Source organism: Eretmochelys imbricata, chromosome 21, assembly GCF_965152235.1.
Source record: "Eretmochelys imbricata isolate rEreImb1 chromosome 21, rEreImb1.hap1, whole genome shotgun sequence".
Lineage (NCBI taxonomy): Eukaryota > Metazoa > Chordata > Testudines > Cheloniidae > Eretmochelys > Eretmochelys imbricata.
In genome coordinates, this window is record NC_135592.1 from 8049961 (window position 1) to 8070932 (window position 20972).

The window sequence follows — 20972 nt, forward strand, 5'->3', positions numbered from 1 at the left end:
GCGATGGCTCCATCACAAGCTTTGCTGGGACATCCATAAGCCATTCCAAAACCTACCGTCTGAAGGGACATAGGAAGTCCTGAGTTCTAATCCCCCTCTCCCATCAACTCCCTGGGCAGCCTCGGGAGAGACACTTACCCTCTCTCTGCCTTGCAGCTCCCATCTGTGAAATGAAGGTGATAAATACTTTATGTGTCTATGAGAATTAATTAGTTAAAGACCCCACCACCACTGGGTATCAGCAGGTTTAGACTTTGGGGCAGGCACTGTCTTTTTGTTCTCTTTGTACAGCACCTAGCGCAGTGGAGTCCTGGGCCATGATTGGGGCTACGGTGCACAACAATAATACAAATAATAATAACCCAGGGTCTTCATCTCCAAAGCACAATCCTCTGTCCTTTGAGCTGCAAGAGCAACCCCATTAGCTGGGAGCAGAAATAGGCTTTTATCTTTTCTGAGCCACCAGAGGAGGGATGTGACACACACAGCAAGCATGTTACTTCTGCACAGTGCTTTGTATACAGAAAGTACATATAAGAACTAAGTAGTATTATTCTTTCCTCCTGTAATTCCAAACTGCAAACACACGCCAACCAGGGCCCATTCATAAAAGTCACATCAAGGAAAGCTTAGCGTCACCCATTCATGTTTTCAAAGTCTCATTCATAGATCTGCCATCTGTGTTAACCGAACTCACTTTTGCTGAATGTTTCCGATGTATATTTTCCAGACGTTTGTACAGAACACAGTGGGCCGTTGATGGACATAGCAGTGGTCAGGCAGGACCTTAGGCAGGGCGTTGGTCAATGTACGTAGAGCTAGCTCTGCCTTCTTGTACTGGACCCCTGGGCTGTTCTGTTCAGTGTAACCTCCTGGTTGTCTCGCTAGGTGGGTTGTTGGGCATGTTGGGCTGTATCGCACTGAGGAAGGGATAGCTATGGATGGAAAAGTGAAGAAGTTTGTATCCGGTGTGTAAATGGAACATGCCCCCGGCTGGGACGGATGGTGCAGTCATGGAGGATTGAATACAAGCCTGGAACACAAAAGAAGTCTCTCACTGGCTCTCCTGTCCTGCTCTGAGACAGCAGGGTCCCTTGGGCCAAATCCTGCAGAATGCTGAGCTCAGCATAGGGTCAGGACCTATTTGCAGCTGTGGGTTGTCGTGGTGGTCCCTTGCCATATCACAGTAATAATCCCATGCTCTTATTGTAGACCTTTCACCTCTTAGACACTGATTTGAGGTCTCCGTGCATCCTGTGCGTCGCCCTGGGGAATCACCATTACTCTAGTTTTCCAAGGGAAGGAAAAGTTCTTTAGAGTAAACGTTTTCAGACGTGCCCACTGACTTTGGTGCCCCACTTGAGACACCATAGGCCAGCGTTTCAGAGGTGCTAGCACCCACCAATCAGTTGAAGTCAGTGGAAATGGTGGGTGCTCAGCACCTTGTGCAAATCAGGCCCATAATGTCTCTAGTTGGACACCCAAAGCTTGAGGCACCCAAAATGAGTGGCCATTTTTTAAAATGTTGTGCCTTTAGCTCTCTGCCTTAGTTTTCCCATCTGTAAAATGGTTGGAGTAAAAAGTTGGGGAGCTAAAATAGAAGGACCCCAAATAAAGAGCCTAACACCAGCATCTCACTGAAAGTAAGCCCTCAGTGGGGAATGTCGGTGCAGTGTCCCCTAGTGACTGCAGCAGCTGTTTCTTTTGGTCTGCTGTTGGTCGCTACCCCTTAGCCCACCACTCCGGTGACGATCAGCTTGTCTCAGCCTGCCATGAAAGGGGCACTCTGGGACCTTATTCAGCTATTTCTTCTTGCCTCTTGTAAGCTACATGCTGAGTCTTTAGCTCCTCCTAAGCACACGTGCACTCCAGCACCCTCCTATGTTACAAGGGCAGGCAAGGCCCGGCCTTTCTTTAGAGCTCTCGCGTTTTGAGGAGCCCCCGCTCATCTAGAACAGCTTCGTTCTGAGAAACTGAGGCACATTGTGAAAGCAATTTCGTGCACGATGGCACCCACAAAGGCACCACACCGATTTGCACACCAAGCTCCTCTGGCTGTGAATGGAAACGGGGTAACTGCACGTGCAGGTGGCTAATTACCATTGTTCACAAGGCCGCGTCTAACCTGTTTACAAATCCAGGCCCCAGATGTGGTTAAATATTGGAAATCCTTTGCTGAAGTGGCTGGGAAAGGAGCATTTGCTTGGCAGTTCTCTCTTGGTTTGTACATGGAAGTGCGTGCTTTCTTGGCTTCTCCAGGACTAACTGTATACTGAGGAGGCATTTCTAAGTCACCATCAGAGCCCATCACTGGCCTGACTCTGGGGAACTGGGTCATCCTTCTAATCACTGAAGGCCAATGCACTGCACGTGCACGCCCTTCACCCCTCATCATTGCACCCCATGCTAAGTGTTGTGGGGAAAGAGGACTCGATCGGTAGGGAAAGGGGGACGGTTGGGCTGGAAACCTTTCTCACCAAGGGCTCCAGCAGCCACTTCAGCTCTCCCAAGAGGCTTGTCGTGATGTGCTCCCCGCAGGAGGGAGCAGCAGTGACTGGTTCCTGTTGTTGCAGGTGTCTCCCTTCCCAGAGGCCTACAGAGAGACTCTGCACGCCTACAAGATAAGCGAGCAAGACACTGATGTAAGATCCACGCTCTCTGCTTGCTTGTCCGCCCTGCCCCCCTGCTGTCACCCACCCATCCTCCGCCCCGCAGCAGCTATGCCTTCCCCTGCCTCTTTCTGTGAGGCTATTTATCATTGGACGAACATCCTCTCTCAGAGCAGAGCTAGAAAGACGCGGGCACGATCAGTATCATTTCTGTCGCTCACTCGTGTTGCTTGCTTGTCCTCTCTAGTTCTCAGCTTCCTTTCCACTGCCTCCCTCCCTCCTGCTGTGCGTGAATCGCTCGTGCTGTGTAATTGTGTGTGCTTCCTGTCTGCTGGGCTTGTGTGTGACCTGCGTGGGTATTTGCGTAGTAAATGTCCCCTGGAAGATGGCAGGTTGCTGCAGGTCCCCACTGTGCAGATCCCAAAGGGATTTCCCCTGTACCCTGCCCACCTGTGACACAATGACGTGGTAAATAGACAGTGGCCCCTCTAATTGCTAGAGGGGTCTTGCCCTATATCTGTGGCCTGATAAGTCACCTTGGAAATGAAACTCAGTTCCTAGGAAACCCAGTGGATCCTACTGACTTCTCATTTTCTGTGCTGCCAAGTGTGACTGACCCATCTGCTTCTGAGCTGGGGAAAAGGGGAAGAGGCCCACTGAATGAAGACTAGAAATGAGATACTGTAGAGTCTCTGGGCTATAAGCTAGCGTCATAGAAGATGTATCAGGTGCTAAACTGCTGTCAGGTGGACTGGGTGCCAAATCCTCTTCCCAATCAAATCACTGGGAGCCACTGACCTGAGTGGAATCAGAGTTTGGATCTGTGCCCTGCCCAGGTGAAGATAACAGACTCGCTGATCCACCATAATGAGCCTTCTCCATCCTTAACTGTGCACCATGGCACAATGGCAGAACAGACCCTATCTCCTCTCTCCTGTCAATTATCCACAGCTGGCTTGGCATCAGGGCTCTGAGGCCCATGGTAAAAGCCAAGGAAGGGCTTCCACGCTGAAGGGCTCCAGGGGAATGGGGCTGGGAAGAGGTGCAATCCCCATCCCTTTGCGGCTCATCACTCCCTGTTGCGGTGGACTCCCCGCAGTCGGGCCTCAGACGGGTGGTACATTGGCCGATCAATAATCAGAGGTGCAGAGGTCATACAGCACCCTGGGGCGTGGGGAGATGCGTGGAGTGGGGAAGCCCCAGCCTTCCAACCTGCCCTAAACTGCCTTAGTTTCCAGCTGATCAAATGCTATTAAAATACCCAGGCCTCTCCCTTGTTTGCCCAAAGTGATCTCAAGACAGGAATGGGGAAGCTTCACACATACCAGGCAGCATTGCAACCCAGAGCCTGGAAGTGGTTGTTACTGGCTAGGCCAGCTTTGTGCCTGATCTGATGTCCCCATGCACCTTTACACCTTGGACCCCAGTGGCCCTTGCTCTTCATTCTCCCCACCTTCCCCTTTTCTTTCCTTGCCTGAGGACAGAAGCTACTGGGAAAACTGTGTGAGCAAAACAAGGTGGTGAGGGAGCAGGACAGGCTGGTGCAGCAGCTCCGAGCGGAGAAGGTAAGTGGCTGAGGGAGGGGACTGGAGCAGGCTGGTTCCTACCACCGTGGGGGCACCCAGGTGCTGGGGCTAGCCGTGTCTTCTGTTGGTGAACACTTCACCAGTAGCAGGGTTGTAGCTGTTAGCAGGGATCCCTACGCCATCCCCCATGGTGGGTGGATGAAGCATGCACAGGCCTCCCGCCAGGGTGGGTATTTCTGCCCGGGCAGTTACACAGTGCTAGCAGCTTTCAGTTCTCACCTGGCCCCCATCACGGTAGTGACAGAGTGCCTCATATGGTAATTACGGTCCACTCCTGACACCACCTGGCAAGAGGGCAGGTGTTCTGCCCACGTTGCAGATAGGGAATGGAGGCGCAGAGGGGCCAAGTGACTTGCCTGAGGTCACAGGGAGACTGAGGCAGGGCTGGGAAATGAACCCAGATCTCCTGAGTCCCAGGCTAGTGCCTTAACCCTGTGATGACCAACCTCCCTGCTTGCAGGGCTGGGCATTGCTGGCTGCCTGCAGCCCCATCCCCAGGTCAGCCAGATATGCTTACCCGCTGGTATTGATCAAGACGGGAGCATGGTTACCCACAGACCATTCTGCTGCAAAAATGGCCCTTTCAGATGCCAACCTCCGGGCTTGCCAACGCCGAGTGCTTTGCGCGTACGAGGGGAGGGAGGTGATGAGGGTTTAATTACCATCTTTCCCTACCATTAGGAGAGTCTTGAGAGCGCCCTGATGGGGACCCACCAAGAACTGGAGATGTTCGGGAGCCAGCCAGCCTACCCTGAGAAGCTGCTGCACAAGAAGGAATCCCTCCAGAACCAGCTGATCAACATCCGGGTGGAGCTGTCCCAGGCCAGCACGGTAACAGACTCTCCTCTACCTGCCGGTCCATGAGACTGCTGGGGTCCCCTCCTCCTTCTGAGGGTGTCATGGGGACCCAAACTGGCCCAGTGCTTCAATTTCCCCTGTGCCCTGCCTGAAAGTGAAAAAATGACATGGTAAGGGCCAGTGGTCCTCAAGTCACTAGAGAGGCCTTGCACTATATCAATGGGTTGGATGGGGCACTACACGCTTGGGTACTTCTTAACTTTGGGGAGGATGGGATGCAGGAAGAGGCCCATGTTCCCTGGGCCGCAAAGTGCCGTGCAATTTTAACTCACGCAGTGCCATGCACCCCCACTGTTCTGCTTCTGAGGGGAGCAGCTGCCCCGGCATAGATCCTGGTGTCTGCATGCTGCCCACTTGGCAGGCAGCAAGCATGGACCTTGCTGGTGCTGGAGGGGGGAATGTCTCTACCACCTCAGCCTGGGGGGATAAATCTCTTCTCCGCTTTCCTCTCCTTTGTCTGTGCATCACCCCCTTCTCTTTTTCTTTCATTAAAAAGGGGGGGGGGCAAATCCCATCATCCCACTGGGAACTGAGACGAGCCAAAGCATCTCGTACAGGGACAAAAACTATTAACCCCTCCAGCGCCGAGTTGGGGGGTGCATGCCAGGGAGCAATATTTTGGGTTCCCACTTGCAGTTTGCATTCCTTGCTTTTCTGCACTCCTGTTTTGCCTTCCAACCCCTGATCCCTAATGATGCAATACAGTCATCACTTGCTTCCCTTTGCTTCCAGCACCGGTCCTGCCAGCTCCCAAGTAACTGCAGATAAGAGATGGCCACAATTCCCTGTCTACCCAGGGGGTCATTCTGTACAGATGACACCTGTCATTACATCCTGCCTAATCCACTATTGCCACCATCTCTCCATGGATCACCTCCCCCACTGTCTGCTGTTCCCTGTGAACAAATCCCCCAAACCATTTTCTGTTGCCTTCCCCTGATATGCCCCCTGGCTCAATGCCATTCACAGCCAGGCCTGGTATTTCCAACAGACAGCTAAAACAAAGGATGCCTTTCCCTAGGTGGAAATGTACGAGGAGTAAGCTTGTCCCTGGAGAATGAGTTGAGCATCCGCTCGCAGAGGGTATGGGCTATGGCCTTGCTGACTGTATCCTAGCCCCATACTCAGCCCCTTGCTACTACACGCATGCCAGGGCCCACCCGCTGCCCAAGTGCCTCTTTCTCCAAGGTGGGGACCCCCCTCTTAGCAGCCCATCCTGGCTCTGGCAGGCTGGTGAGGGCTGTGTGCTGGCATATATTCCCTGTGCCCGCCATGGACACAGACAGACTAATTGATTTTCTGATGGAAATGTTTGGAAATTCCTACAGGCCTTGGCCAACAGCACCATAGAGTATGAGAACTTGGAGGGCGAGGTGTCAGCCCTGCACGATGACCTGTGGGAACAGCTGAACTTGGATATCCAGGTGAGAGAATGGGACCGTGCCCTTTCAGGCCAGTGCTAGTGAATCCAAGCAGTCTGGGATCTGGCGGGGTGCATGGAAATGGAGATCTCAGCCATTCTGGGCAGCTAGACCAGTTCACTGGGGCCTGATTCTGCTCTGATGTAAATCAGGAGTAACTCCATTGAGGTCAGTAGAGTTCTCCTCTGTAAAATTGGTGTAAATAAGAGTAAATTCTAGCCCTAAGAGCCCATCACTTGGAGTTCTTTGGGTTTAAGTCACAACTTCAGGACCTGCTTTTCAGAAACCTTCATGTGCAAAAACAAGCACGTGTTTTTGTGTGCACAATTATCATGACTGTGCCATGCTATTTGTGCAGTAAATGGCCAGTTAGATGCACAAGTGGTCGTGCAATTACTGGGATTACATGTACAAGCTCAATAACTGCCTGTGCAAATTAGGAACGCAAATCCGCGTGGAGTTTACGCACAGTCATTTGCACACATGGTTCTGAAAATAGAGTCAAGTTCTCATAAATCCAGAGTAATTCCATTGAATTCAATACTCATTACTCCATAATCACACTATGTAACATTGAGCAGAATTTGACCCCTAAAAATGACTTGGGATTGACTAATGACATGGGGATAGAAATTCAACAGGATCTGCCCAAAGCAGGGTCAAAGTACACCCCATCCAAAACTATCTTTCTAAAGCCAGCCCAGTAACCTTCCTTCCTTCTGCTTGAACCATGTCAGTCATCCTAGACTAAACCCTGCTCCTTTGAAAACTAAACTCGACTGGGATATAATCCTAGCTCAGCCTCTTCAAGCTTCGCCTTTACCTCTGTATTAAGCAAGCTCTGCCTCTGTGGGTAATTACTCACTCTTCCGTTCCAATAACGTATTTATTGGGGTCTGTCTGCTTCAGAGATGGAGCCAAGGTAAACTGGGCATTAACGTCCCTCGTTCTAAGGTAGCAGTTGCTGTGATATAACACTTAAACAGAGCGCCATGCCAATATTACCCAGCCCGTCTTCGCAGCTGCCCCGCTGGGTAAGCAGTGTTATCCCCATGTGGCCGAGGGGGAAGGCAAGGCACAGCAAAAACGCGACTCGCTTAAGACCACTGAGCCAGTCAGTGGCAGAGCTGGGATTACAGCACAGGAGTTCTAAGTGCCCCAGGACTCACGCCACTAGACGGCACTTACCCTCTGCTGTTCTGTAACGAAGCTCTCATTAATACGCTGCTCTCGGGAAAGGCCCAGGGTTACCAGGAGGGATGAATTCACAGGATAATTGTCACCTGCTGCTATAGAAATGCCCTGGCAGCAGCATGGAGGAATCTTTGCAAGATAAACATTGAGGTGGGGATTGAGGTGCCTAACTCCCATTGATTTCAGTGGGAGTTAAATGCCGAAATACCTTTGTGGATCCCACCCTAGCTGTTCATTTTCCGAGCAGGTGACTGATTCTGAGGCAGTGTTCTGGTGCAGGCCCCCTTTGTCTGTGACACCAGACGGTGGGAGGGAGAGGTCGGTAGTCCTGGCCTGCCTTGCCAGTGCCCTGGTGAACGAGCCTATTGTGTGCTCCAGTCATGCTGGGGCCAGCTTCCCCTGCAAAGCCCCTCATTATTCAGTCCTTGCTCATGCCACCTTCCAGTGACTCCTGGGGCCAAATCCCTGCAGGTCCCGCTCCTTGCTCAGACACCCCCCTCAGTGATGGCACTGGGAGCTCCCTCGGAGTGAACTCAGAGTGAAGGCCCCACGGGTTGGTGCTACGGTATTAGTGGGCGGGAGGAGGTGCTGGGTATTTTTACTGTCGGGCGACGAGCACAGAGACACAGGGACACAGGGTCAGCCAGGCCTGGCCTGCATCCAACACTTAAGTCGCCTAGCTACTTTGCTCGGGGGGTGTAAAAATTCACACCCCTGAAAGAGGTTGTCAAGCCAACCTAAGCCCCAGTATAGACAACACTAGGTGGACGGACAAATTCCCCCTGCTACAGCTTCTCGGCGGGGTAGATTAACTACGGCGACAGGAAAACCTCTTCCATTGCTGTAGCAAGCACCCACGGTACAGTGGCACAGCTGCAGCTCCGTTGCTAGGCAGCTGTTGTGGCTGTCACATAGACCTCGCCTCAGAGGGCAGGTTAGCTGGGCCGTGCCACGCCCCTGTGGCTCGGGGTGGCTGGCTGCGAAGTGCGGTGCGGCGCCTGCCAGCTGCTCTGACTCGCCGCACCTCGGCCCTTCCAGAACGAAATGCTCAACCGGCAAATCCAGAAGGAGATCTGGCGCATCCAGGACGTGATGGAGGGGCTGAGGAAGAACAACCCCTCCCGGGGCACGGACACGGCCAAACACAGAGGTGAGCGCTGACTCCTCCCTACCCGGCATGGGCCTGCCACTCCCTCCCTTTCCCTGGCCGCAGAGCTAGAGGCCGCTGGCTGCCCGGGTGTCTCAATGCACCTGTCGTCCTCCCTGTTCACACAGTCACACTGCTTTGTATTGGCTCAGAATGCCACATCCCGGCTCTGCCATCACGTCGCTGTCCTGTGGCTGCAGCCCGCAGAGGGCAGGAGCCCTAAGGCTAATGGAGAATCTGACAGCAAGGGCTCTGTGAGTTTTTTTTTTTGGAGCAAAAGGATGTGGGTTGCAGCCCCAGTGCCGCATTAAACGCAGTCCCGCCGGTGGCCATGGTATCTGGCAGGGTCCCTATGGCAGGTACCTGTAGTTTCTGTACATCACACACCTCTCTAGACATCCCTGCCGGTTCTCTGGAGGTCCCTCTGCTGCTTCTGCCTGAAGGTGTCTGCTGCTTGCTCTTGATAAGTCCAGGAGAGAGAGAAGACCGTGCAACGACCACCCTGGGCACATTGGCCTCTGGCCTGGCGTTGAATGCAGCTCAGAAGCCCCGGGCCCTGGTTCATTGGCCCCTTCCCTGCTGTGCCATCCCCCCCTTGCTCAGTGTGAATGAGCTGCACGCTCACTTCCGCTCTCTCCTCTCTTGTTTCTCCACAGTGGCCGCTGGCCCCTCGGGAACCTACAGCTCCAACAGCCCCGCTAGCCCCTTGAGCTCAGCCAGCCTCACTAGCCCACTGAGCCCTTTCTCCCTTGTGTCAGGCTCACAGGGGTCGCCCACCAAGCAAGGGGCAAGCGAGGTGAGTGGAGCCGCTGTTGCGTGGGGCTAGAATAGTAGCCCTGGGCAGGAAGTGTCTGTGGCTTTTCTCCTCTTGAGATTCTCTTTGCACCAGCAGGTGGCGCTCCCGGCTTTCTCATCCGATGGCCCGGGAGAACGGCGTGAACTGTGGGTTCTAACTAGAGCTGGGATCAGGCTGCACAAGTCAGGGGCAAAGTGAAGGTGGATTTGGACCTGGGGCTTTGGTTTGGCCCCTTGGGAAGATTGGGGGAGGGTGGGACATGCACATTTTGGGTGCAGACTTGGGTCCGGATGCTCTGAAGTCCTGGGGCGTGGAGAACCAGGGTTTTAGTTCAGCCCATTGTGCTCTACTCTCCTAGTTTGGGTTTGAGTCTGGCTTTCGTTGGAGCCCATCAGACAAAACCACAACAGTGCCTAGATGCCACGGTGTTGGGCACGTTGGACATTTTCTAGGTAGAGAGGGAGAAACTCAAACCTAAGCCAGAGAGTTATGCTCTGCTCTGTGGTTCGGCTTGTTTTGTGGGGCTTCTCATTTGCTGCTGTCTGCCCAGCTGGTACCAAAGATTCACTGTGAAGCTGAACCAAAGGGCAAGCGCCCAGCCTCAGAAAATGGGAAGAATGGCCAGGGCTGGGTAAGTGGACCTACTTGTCCTTTCTCCTGGGGGCGCATTCACAGCAGCAGGTGGGGTTACTCTGCCAGGCTCCCATTGGCATAAACACATGACATCCAGGTAAGTGGTCCCTCTGTTGAGAGCTGTGACATAGCAGGGGGTGCTGGATGTGTGGGTCTGGGCCCTAGGCTAATGGGGCGAGTTGGAATTGCTGGGTCCCAGAGCGAGTGCTCACCCTGGATGGGGAGGGACCAGCGGTACTGTCTGGGCTCCAGCTGCCCTCGCCCTGGGCTGTGCCTTTGTTTGTCTCAGTCTCTTGCTAACTGTCTTTTCCTTCCTATTCTCTCAGTTTTTCTGCTGTTGCGCCTAACACTCTGGCTTCCTCTCTGCCCCAGGAACCAGGCCCGCCTCGACCTCCCCTGCCCAAATCGTATGTCCCTCTGGAGTCTCCTCCAACTGTTCCTCCACTCCCTAGCGAGAGCCGCTTCTGGCCGTACCCTAACTCCCCTTCCTGGCAGCAAAGCGGCGAGGCGAAGAGGGGACAGGTATCCAAGCGCCTCCAGAGCGGACCTCGGCATCCAGCAGCACACAGTATCCCCATTCCCCACTGGGAACCGAAGCCAGCTAAGGGGAGAGCCACGGGGATAGCTGGGAGGGGGCAAAGCAGAGCTGACCCTCTCCCTACAGCAGCAAACGCTGGAGAGGTATGGGGAGCAAGCTGCCCCAGGGAACAGACAGAGAGGGGCTTAGCTCCGTGACTGCCCTCGGTCAAGCTGGAGAAGCATGGCACACTCCGGGCATCCGGACCCCCAGCACGGGCAGGGGCTTTCCCAGGGTCAGAGGCCATGCTTGAGCCCTCTCTGCAGCCAGGCCCTGTCAAACAGGAAATACTTGTATTGAATTCTAGATGTATGCAGGCATTTTAAGGTGGGCACTGTAACTAGAATCCCTCCCCCTTTGGGGAACTTAGTGAGCTCTGTCCCCTTAATGGCTTATTGGCAGGCAGCATTGTCTAAAGAATAGGGCACTGGCCTGGACCCAGGATCTATTCCCAGCTGTGCAACTGACCATGAGCAAATCACTGCCTTACTCTGTGCCTCGGTTTCCCCATATGCCCAACAGGGGTAATGATGCCCTCCTTTGAGATCAGTGCATAGTGACACTCGCCATGCAAGAGCAGAGTATTCTTACTGTTCAGGGAAATCAATGGTCCATAAAACTTTGCCCAGAGAGGGCACTCAAGCCTGTTTCTGGTAAGGCCGTTAAGCTAAACTGCTGCTGGATCCATTTGAACTGAGGTGACTGATGCTCAAAGGCAAATACTCTGAAACACCCTTAAAGCCAGTCTCGTCTCAGTGTGGAAAAGGGGATACTATGCCAGTCACTAGGATGCTGTAAAAGCCTGGGTGCAGGGATGCAACCATTATGAGCCCACCACACAGCGGGATAGAGGGAGAATTCCAGGGCCTCTTGCTGGCCTCACTGTGATTCTTGCTTGGTCCAATGTAACACCATTGATGTGAGTAGCCAATTTATTTCTGACTGACACCAGTAGGAGGGGAGACTCAAATGTGCAGCGTCACATGCTGAGCAGCCTGGTTCCTGTTTGCTTTTCTCTTCCATTCTCCCTCTGGCTTTCTTTACTCCAGCCTGGATAATTGCACTTCCAGTTGTCATCTGCAAACAAGCACTCGGCTGTAGCGAACTAATTGTACAGGGCCTGATTCTGATCTCACGCCAGCATAACTGCATTAAGTTCGGGTGCGTTACTCCTGATTTATACCCACGTGTAAAATTCGAAATACTCACTCGCACAAAAAAAGCACAAGCATTCATGCAGCCAAGTGATCTCACATGTGCGAAAGGCATGCTAGTGTGTGTGGATGGATACTTGGGCATGCAGTACAATGCACATGCACCATCAAGTAACAGCATGAACGAGCTAGTTAATTGTGAGTGCAGATAGGTGATTTGTGCATACAGAGGTTGCATGTATAAATGCAAACGGGCAGGAAGACAACTTTTTGCACATGCAGACTTGACCCGCATGCAGCTGCACATGTAAAATAGGTGGCTATGCGTGCAAACAGCTATCTGAGCTTGCAGTCAGCTGTTGAAAACATGCAAACAGTTCCCTGGTTGCATGTGCAGTCTCTTTTTTGGGAAGGGTGCAGTTTACCCAAGGCAAAGTTATTTGAGAATTTGCCTTGCCATGGAAATATTGGGCAGGAATATTTACTGGCGTGAGCCCGTTGAAGCCAGGGGATAAATGTGGCCTATTTAATTTTATCACAGGATGTCTTTGCAATATTTAATGTTTCTTGTGGCTTCAGCCTTTTATGTCATGAAAGGGGATTCTTAAATAAGAACCACAGTGGACTGTGGGGGATCCCGGACTCTTGAGTTCTGTCCCCAGCTCTGTCATTGGCTCGCTGTGTATGTTGGGGCCAGTCGCGTCTAATGGGGTAATAATAGAGCTGGCTGGAAAAGATAAGAATATTTTGTACAAATATTTGAAAGGAAACAATGTTTCCATTTCGTTTGAAACTTTTCCTGAAATTTTCTGGAATTTTTTTTTTATTAAAAATTGTTTTGTTTAGTTGGGGGGGATAAATCCCACTTTTTAAACTTTCTCCCTCCCTCCCCCACTGAAGTAAAGAAGGGGGTGGGTTTGTTTTGTTTTTAAAGAAAGAGAGAGGAATTAAGGAATAACCTATTTTTAAACTTTTTTGTTATCCTCCCATAGAAAAAAAGAGAATTTTTTAAAAAAAATTCCCACCAAAATGAAATTCAATTTTTTAAAATTTTCACTTGGAATTTTTTCCTTGAAATTGTTTTTCTTTTTGGTCAAAATGTTTCATTGAAAAAGGAAAAAGATTTGACCAAAATGAAAATGTTCCAAAAAAATGGTTGTTTCGGTCAAGAAGCCTTTTTCATTTGGGGAGTTTTTTGATGACAATGTTCTGAGATGCGCTCGTTATGAATGCTGGCCGCTCCGAGGCTTAACTGACCCTCATGAAGCCGACTGAGGCCCTTGGAAAGGAGATGAGCTGCAAGGAGGTGCCAAGCTGGGGCTGAGGGTAGGAGGGGATTCAGTGCAAGTGGCTGATGTAATGGTTGCAACCCCTGCTGGCTCATTCTTCCAACCCATCCCATGTCATCTACACCCATGGCCTACCTTGCCCACTCCCCCATTCCTGCTGTATTCATTGACACACTGTAGCAGATCTTGTCCACAGGGAATGTTGTCTGAGCTGAAATGGAAGCAGGAGGAAGATGAACTTGAGCAGGTTCATTGCAGACATTGTGGGAAGGAGGATAGAGGAATAGACCTACAGAGGAACCCTTCTCCAGGCCCCGGCTGCTCTTCAGGGTGTAGTGGCCAGAACCTGATTTACATGGCTCATCCGTGCAGCCTCCTGTCCCTGCTTTGCAGACTCATGAACTTCAGAGACTGGGGAGCAGGATCCAGAGTTGCTGGCTCGTCCAACCTGAGGAGCCCAAATCACTTGAGCATCTCCCACCTCTAGTTCATGGATCAACACAAACATAAGCTTTGGTTAACCTTCCCTGTGGTTAAGGTGTGGGGCCTGGAGCTCAGCAGCCCAACCCAAATCCCGCTGGAGTTAGTGGGAGCCTTTCCACAGACTTTAACGAGAGTTAGTTCAGGCTGTCTGTCAGCAACCTCGGGCTGATGATCACGGCCCGTGGAAATCAGCGGGAATCTTTCCATTGACTTCAAAGGGCTTTGGGTCAGATCCCAGGAGACTACTTCCACATTCCCAAACCCAAAAGAAAAATAGCAAAGGGTCTGACCATGGGGCAAAGGTGTCTCATATTTCACAAGGTGAGCAAAATGTCCTGCACAAACTAGTTCAGTAACGATCCTGCCGAGAGATGGGGCAAAGCCAGGACAGCGTACCCCGATCTACCCGTAGCCCCAGCCTTCAACACTTTGGCGAAAGGGGTGTCCCAGACCATGCCTGGTTATGGCTCTGCAGCTCCAAGCCCAGCCTGGATTTTGCCTTTCTCTCTGTCCAGACGATTGGATCTCGTGCTTTGAGCGTGTCTGGGCTGAGGGGCGAAGGATGTTGATCAAAATGAAAACCTGCCTAAGTGCCTCTCCCGATTGCTATTTCGTTCGTGTGCGTGTGTGTGTGTGTTTTGGTCTTTTCGGTGTGTGTGTCCTTTACGTCCGCTGTCCCCCGGCTAATGAGTGGCAGAGGTCTGAAGGCAGGGTGTCTCCCCAGCTGCCCTGCCAACAGCTCCTCCTGAGCAGGTCAGCTGCTCACCAGCGAATCCACTCTCTTTCCGCAGTCCAAGTCCAGCTTTGAGCAGAAGAAGCAAGATGCTCATCGGAGCTCCGCCCCCATCCCACCCACAGAGGCCAGGCTCACGCAGACGAGGCAAGAGCCAGATGCTGAGAAGCAAGCGGCTCTCAACAAAGGTACCTCCCATGGCCTCGCCATCTCAGTGGGGGCAGCAGCTCCTCTGTCACCATAAATAACGTCCAAGAAGGGGAGATCAGGGCTGGAGGCACTGGCCAGCAGAAGCTTTGGGTGGCCCCTGAGGGAGGCTTCATCTCTTGGATTTTGGGTCTGGGGATCTCCTTATCAAAATCCATGGTACCTTATGAGCGCAGAGCACAATTTAAGAGGACGCAGTAAGCTGGGTTCAGAGCTCGCTGGGGCCATCTGCTTGCGCCCAGTGGAGCATGCTACCGAAAGAGAGGGAGTGAGTTGGGAGGAGACTATTACCCTAATATTTCCTCCTGCCCCTCTGGGTAGAGGCTATTACACCTGGGAGAGTCAGGGTCTTGTCACTAGGCCCCCAGGATGCCGAGGTCCCTCTGCAGCTGGGGATACTCCTTCAGTGGGGTTAGGAGGCTCTGCGCCTCCATGTCATCTGCTGTCTGGGGGCTCTTTGGTGCATTAACAGATCAGCTCCCCAGCCCTTCCTCTGCATGCTCCATATGAAGCACACAGTATGATTGCATTGATCTAGTAATCCCAGCAGGCAGTTGGAGGATAGGACTCCTGGGTTCTATTTCTGGCTCTGCCACTGACTGGCTATGTTACTTTGTGGGGAGGGATAGCTCAGTGGTTTGAGCATTGGCCTGCTAAACCCAGGGTTATGAGTTCAATCCTTGAGGGGGCCATTTAGGGATCTGGGGCAAAAATTGGGGATTGGTCCTGCTTTGAGCAGGGGGTTGGACTAGATGACCTCCTGAGGTCCCTTCCAACCCTGATATTCTGTGATTCTGGCTCCATGCCTCAGTTTCCCCTCACTGTAAAATGGGGTTAATAATATTCTCTTGGGGTGCTGGGGCTGTGAGACACTCAGGGGAAAGGTATGAGGGATTGGCCATGCATCCTTACGCATTCCCAGTGCCGAGTGGCCCGGTAACACTCCCCGGAGTACACAGTGAGTACGTAGCCACCCCCCACCAGCGGCTGTGGGAGCATATCCTCTGCACCCAGCAAAGATGAGCAGTGTAGAGAGAGGGCAAGGAGCAGTGAACCACCCAGGCAACCTGCAGCTCAGGAGAGCTGTTGCCATGTCCCAAACCAGCATGGGGCCCTGGAGCCACCCTCTGGGCCTGCAGTGCCGTGAGCAGCCAGCTGATTTGGGTTCAAGCATTTATCTTCTCTTCTGCTTCTCCCCAGTTGGTATCGTTCCCCCGAGGACCAAGTCTCCCACCGATGAGGACTTGGCTCCCACTTCAGGCGTGGTCAGGAGGAGCACCAGCAACATGGCCAATGGACTGACCTCCGGGGTAGGCTGCGGCTCTCGGCTTTGCATGTCACTGGGGATCCTGGGATGGGGTGCAGGGACCTGGGAGGAAATGGAGGGGATGCAGGGGTGTGGATCAGGGCTGGGGTAGGAGATGGGAGACTGTACAGGGTGCTGGAATGGGCTGTGGGGAGGTGGGACTGGTGCAAAGGTGGAAGAGAGTGGGATAAGATAAAGGAAGCCCATAGGAGGTGTCGGGCTCACAGCCCATTTGCCAGCTTCCCTGGAGCATTCAGGAGAGGGGCACAGGAGCTGTGTTGGCACAAGGAGGTGGCATTTGAAGCTTTTAGCAGGAAATACCACCTGTGGAGAACCCCCTGGCTTCACTAACCGGATTAGCCTCTGCCTGCCCCTGCAAGGCCTGGGAATCCTCCCCCCGGCTATTGACCTTGGTCTGAATGTCTGAGCTCCAATTCAGTGACTGTCTGCACCTCCCTGGCTGCCCCACAGCCGAGCCGAGGCTTCTCCATGCCACTGTCCCACCCACGGCGCTTCTCTCCTGACCTGCCCTCCCACCTTCACCAGTACGCACCACTCTGCCAGTGCCCTTCAATCCCAACCCACGGCCCCCTGCTAGCCCAGCCCTGCACTCCTCTGCTCCAACTGATGCTCTTCAGTCCAGCCCCCCGTGTTCTTCCCACCCTGAGTTTCCCAGGAACAGCTGCTGAGATGCTAATTGTCTAGCGTAGAAGCCTTTCCCTTAGACAGCAAGTTGAGAGCAGCACATCTGAACCCACTACTGGGGGACACTAGGGTACCAACCCATGTTAAGGCCCTTCTGTAACCGTGGGGCTTTTGGGATTCTCCCCAGGAGAGGCCAAAAAGCGCCGTGTTCTCCAATGAGATGAAGGCAAAAATGAGCGTGGAGGAGCAGATCGATCGAATGAAACGCCACCAAAGTGGATCCATGAAGGAAAAAAGGCGGAGTTTGCAGCTCCCGGCCAATCAGCAGCCAGACGCTCCCAGCACGAAGGCACCCGCGTCATACAAAGTGGTACGGTCTTCCCATGTCAGTCGTGAGGTTTGGGGGTGGAATTTGCATTTATGCCACAGGCCTTCCTCTGAATGACATCCCTGAGCTTGTCCAGTCCCCAGGCTCCTCTGGGGTTTCTGGGCCAGCTCCCTTGGCGTGGGTTAGTCCCTGCTGTCTCCCAGAAAGAGGGTTTTCAGATCCGGGACTGCAAGTCCTCCCCTGACCGAAAGGCCCTGTTTGGATTTGCCTGGAGGCAGTGTGGTCTAGTGGCCAGAGCACTGAACTGGGACTTGGGACACCTGGTTCTCTTGCCAGCTTTGCCACTGGTCCACTGGGTGGGCGAGTCACTTCCCCTCCCCATGCCTCAGTTTTCCCATCTGTGAATTGGGGCTCTTTCTCTGAAAAGCACCTTGAGATGTTCTCATGGAAAGTGCTGCAGAAGAACCAGATGGTACAATTATTACTAAGGCTGGGGCCTGCCATGGGTCAGCAGTCAGATGTTTGGGGGCATGAAGTCAGAGCCGGTGGGGCCCAAGGTGGGGTGCTTGAAGGATGTGAGAGATGGGGACATAGGGAAGTGCTTACCCAGGGAAGGTAGGTGTGGGTGTTGCTCTGAAGCTATGGTGATGGGCACAGATGGACGGACAGAACAAACCCTGGGGTTTCTGGAGGAGTGGGGGAGGAAGAGGAGGGGAAAAGGCCAGCGAGACAGAGCCACCTCTTGCATTTGTGAGCGAGCAGGGGCATGACCCTGCTGGGGGACCGACCTGGCTCTTAGGTGGCAGCTCTGGGGCCCATTCCAGGTGCGCCGACACCGCAGCATCCACGAGGTGGACATCTCCGACCTGGAGGCAGCGCTACGCACCGAGGACTCCGGCAAAGTCTACGAGACGCCGAGGGAGGAGATCGCCCGGCTACGCAAGATGGAGCTGGAGCCCCAGCACTATGACGTTGACATCAGTAAGGAGGTGAGGCCTGGCCCCACTGGCGCAACACACCTGAGGGATGGCAATGGGGGCAGGTTGCTATGGAGACCGTGTGCATGGTGCGGGGAGACAGCTCCTCTGAGGTGACGTGGGCCCAGGGCAGGCGGGAGAAAATGGGGCCTGGGCTGAAGGGACAGGTCCCTCTTGGCGTTCGTGTTGCCCAGGCTCTTACGTCCCATCTCCTGGGCCTGGGGGCTGGAGCAGATACCAGGGCTGGGCACTGGGCAGAGAAGAATGCAGTGTAGGGTGAGTGTCATGTGGGCTCTGGGCCAGGGATGAGTGTTGTGCTGGTTCTGGATTACAGAGAGTTGCTGGAGCAGGAACAGGTGATATACGAGTGCTGGAACAGGCTGGGTGAGCCCTGAAGGAGGGACTGGGCGCTGGAGAAGGGACCGAGGCTGGCTGCGGTGCTCTCCCCTATGCATGCAGTTACAGAATGCTCATGTTGACTTCAGACCCCGGACTTAAAACCTGCCTTTGCCTCCTCCTAGCTCTCTACCCCAGACAAGGTCCTCATTCCGGAGCGGTACATTGAGCTGGAACCGGACACCCCCCTAAGCCCCGAAGAGATGAAGGAGAAGCAGAAGAAAGTGGAAAGGATAAAGACGCTCATTGCCAAATCCAGGTGATGGTACTGTTCTGTGCCCATTTCAGCACCGGCTGGGCCACACCGCCACCTCCTCCATCGTACCCTTTCTCTCGTGCCCGTGTCTGACCTTCCACCCATCCACTACAGCCGCTGTTTGTCTGTCCACCCTCCCTTCGTGCACCTGCAAATCCATTCAGCTATCTGTTCATGGAGCCTCCTGATTCATCTATTCAGTCGCCCACTAACTCATTAAACTCCTCGCCCATCCAGCCACCCAGCTATCTGCCATTCCACTCATGCATTCACCCACCTCCCCTCTACCCATTCATCTCTTCTACCTAACCTTCTACCTGCTCACCCTGTCGTTCTGCCCAGCCATATCCTGCATCCTTGCAAGCATGCCCTGTAGTTCGGGCCGGGCCATCGCTCCAGGGGCACTGGGACAGTAACACCGAACTCTCTCTGCCGCAGCTTGCAGAATGTGGTCCCTCTAAGCGAGGGAGAGGTGGACGTGCCCCAGGATGCAGAAACCCAGCTCCAGGAGCAGGAGAAGAGGATAGAGATATCCTGCACCTTGGCTACAGAAGCCTCCAGGCTGGGCCGCATGCTCTCCGGTAAGGCACTAGGGAGGCGAAGAACTGCAGTTTCATGGTAAAAATATGAGGCACAGGAGATGCCTTGGATGCCTCAATCAAGGAGGGGCAGATCAAAGCTGGGAGGTACTTATGACATGGACAATTCCTAATCATCATGGATTTATCGGCCTTAAGGGCAGAAGACTGAACTCAGGGTAAAATGAGTGTTGAGGATGACCAGGCAATGCACCTGGCAGCAGCGGGGTGTAGGCAAAAGGCTAGATACAGCGAAAGGGCCTTTAGAAATAAGACAGATAGGTATATAGGCCAAGATCCTCAGCTGGTATAAATTGGGGTAACTCCTATAATTTTGATAGAGCTATGCCAATTTGCGCCAGGTAAGAATCTGGCCCACAGAGACAGATCCACCACTGGGCTATTCCATTTTCCTGTACTGAAATCAGTGGAGTTACACCAGTGTAAAAGTGAATTAGCGCCCTGGCCGATCAATCCCGTCGACTTACCCCGGCAATTCCAGTAATAACCACAGGTGTGACTCTCCTCTCTCACCTGTGTAAATCAGGAATAACGCCACTGAAGTCAGTGAAATGACACGCATGTAGGAGCAGACTCGGGCGTATTCATACAATGTGCACGCATGTAATGGGCCAAATCCGCAGCTGGGGTAAATAGTGGAGCTCTGACTCTCATTGCTGTCCTTGGTCATGCATCGTACTTCTGTGAACTTCAACGGGCGTCATCATGAACAGACAAGGGCAGAGAATAGAGAGTCAACAGTCTTGTTCTCCTTTCACTTACAGCAGTGAAACTCTAGGGGGCCAGATCCTCCACTGGTGTAAATCACTGAAGTCAAGGAAGCTGTACCACTATATACCAGAGGAGGATCTGGCCTGTTGATGTCAGTGGAGTCACACCAGATTTATACTCTCAGTGCTTTTGGTGGTCTGCACCTGTCCTCCCTGGGCTGACCCATCTTATTTTGCATTGGTGCTATTCAACCATGAACCTTTGGGAAGCGGCAAACCCTCAGCTCTTGCCGCGGCAGCACACCTGTGCCTGGAGATCCCAGCTTCTGGGCTAGCCAGCTGGTGAAGAATCATTCCTCGTGGCAAAAACCAGCTGGGAAGATGGGACAGCCTCCAATGCACATGGAGCTGATGAGCGATATTGGATGGAGGGGGTTGTGCGTGGAGAGAGGGAGGATGGCCCAGTGGTGAGGGTAGCGCCGCCCTTCCTGACAGGAATGCTGTGGGGATAATGTGGGGCACTCAGATACTACAGTAATGGGAGCTGTGTATGTCGCTAGACCAGACTAGAATATGGTGTATGTTGGAAGGTGCGGGTTGGGTTGGGCATCTCTCTGGAAGGGCCTGTTTCCCAGGATCTTCGATGGAACTGTGGCGTTCTGCAGGGGAACCAGCTGAAGAAAGGGATGCGTCTGGGGGGAAGTCTTATGAAAAAATATAACCCTTTTTCTCTGTCAAAAAATGTCAAAACTACGTTTTTCGCAAAACTTGTCACAAAATTAATCCATCCTTTTCTGGTCAAAAGCTTTGCACTGTCTCGCCCCAGCTCTGGAGTAGACTAGGAAACGCCTGAGCCCTGGTGTGTGCAGTGCGTTGTGGGAGGCTGTACTGGCGAGGGGGTGTCATGCTGTGGCCCATGCCCGTCTCCCTGCAGACAGGCACTGCCTCCCATCTTTGCCTTAGTCCATGAGGATCCCAGCATGGAGCTCATGTGTGCGTGCTGGGGGGGAACCATTTGTGTGTCTCTGTTGTTTCTGACCTCGCTTCCCTTCCTTTTTTATATTCCCC

The 20972-nt window shown here is 53.1% G+C and overlaps 1 protein-coding gene across 1 annotated transcript in view; it reads left to right on the forward strand.

The window, feature by feature from the left end:
* PLEKHA6 (pleckstrin homology domain containing A6) overlaps positions 1-20972 on the forward strand; it is a 134643-nt gene that overhangs the window by 110693 nt on the left and 2978 nt on the right. Inside the window, exons 12-23 of the mRNA XM_077839350.1 lie at positions 2574-2642; positions 4094-4174; positions 4877-5026; positions 6382-6477; positions 8707-8818; positions 9472-9611; positions 14539-14668; positions 15888-15997; positions 16826-17008; positions 17791-17955; positions 18465-18598; positions 19034-19176. Of these exons, the coding sequence (XP_077695476.1) occupies positions 2574-2642; positions 4094-4174; positions 4877-5026; positions 6382-6477; positions 8707-8818; positions 9472-9611; positions 14539-14668; positions 15888-15997; positions 16826-17008; positions 17791-17955; positions 18465-18598; positions 19034-19176 (1513 nt within the window). The remainder of the gene's footprint in view (positions 1-2573; positions 2643-4093; positions 4175-4876; positions 5027-6381; positions 6478-8706; positions 8819-9471; positions 9612-14538; positions 14669-15887; positions 15998-16825; positions 17009-17790; positions 17956-18464; positions 18599-19033; positions 19177-20972) is intronic.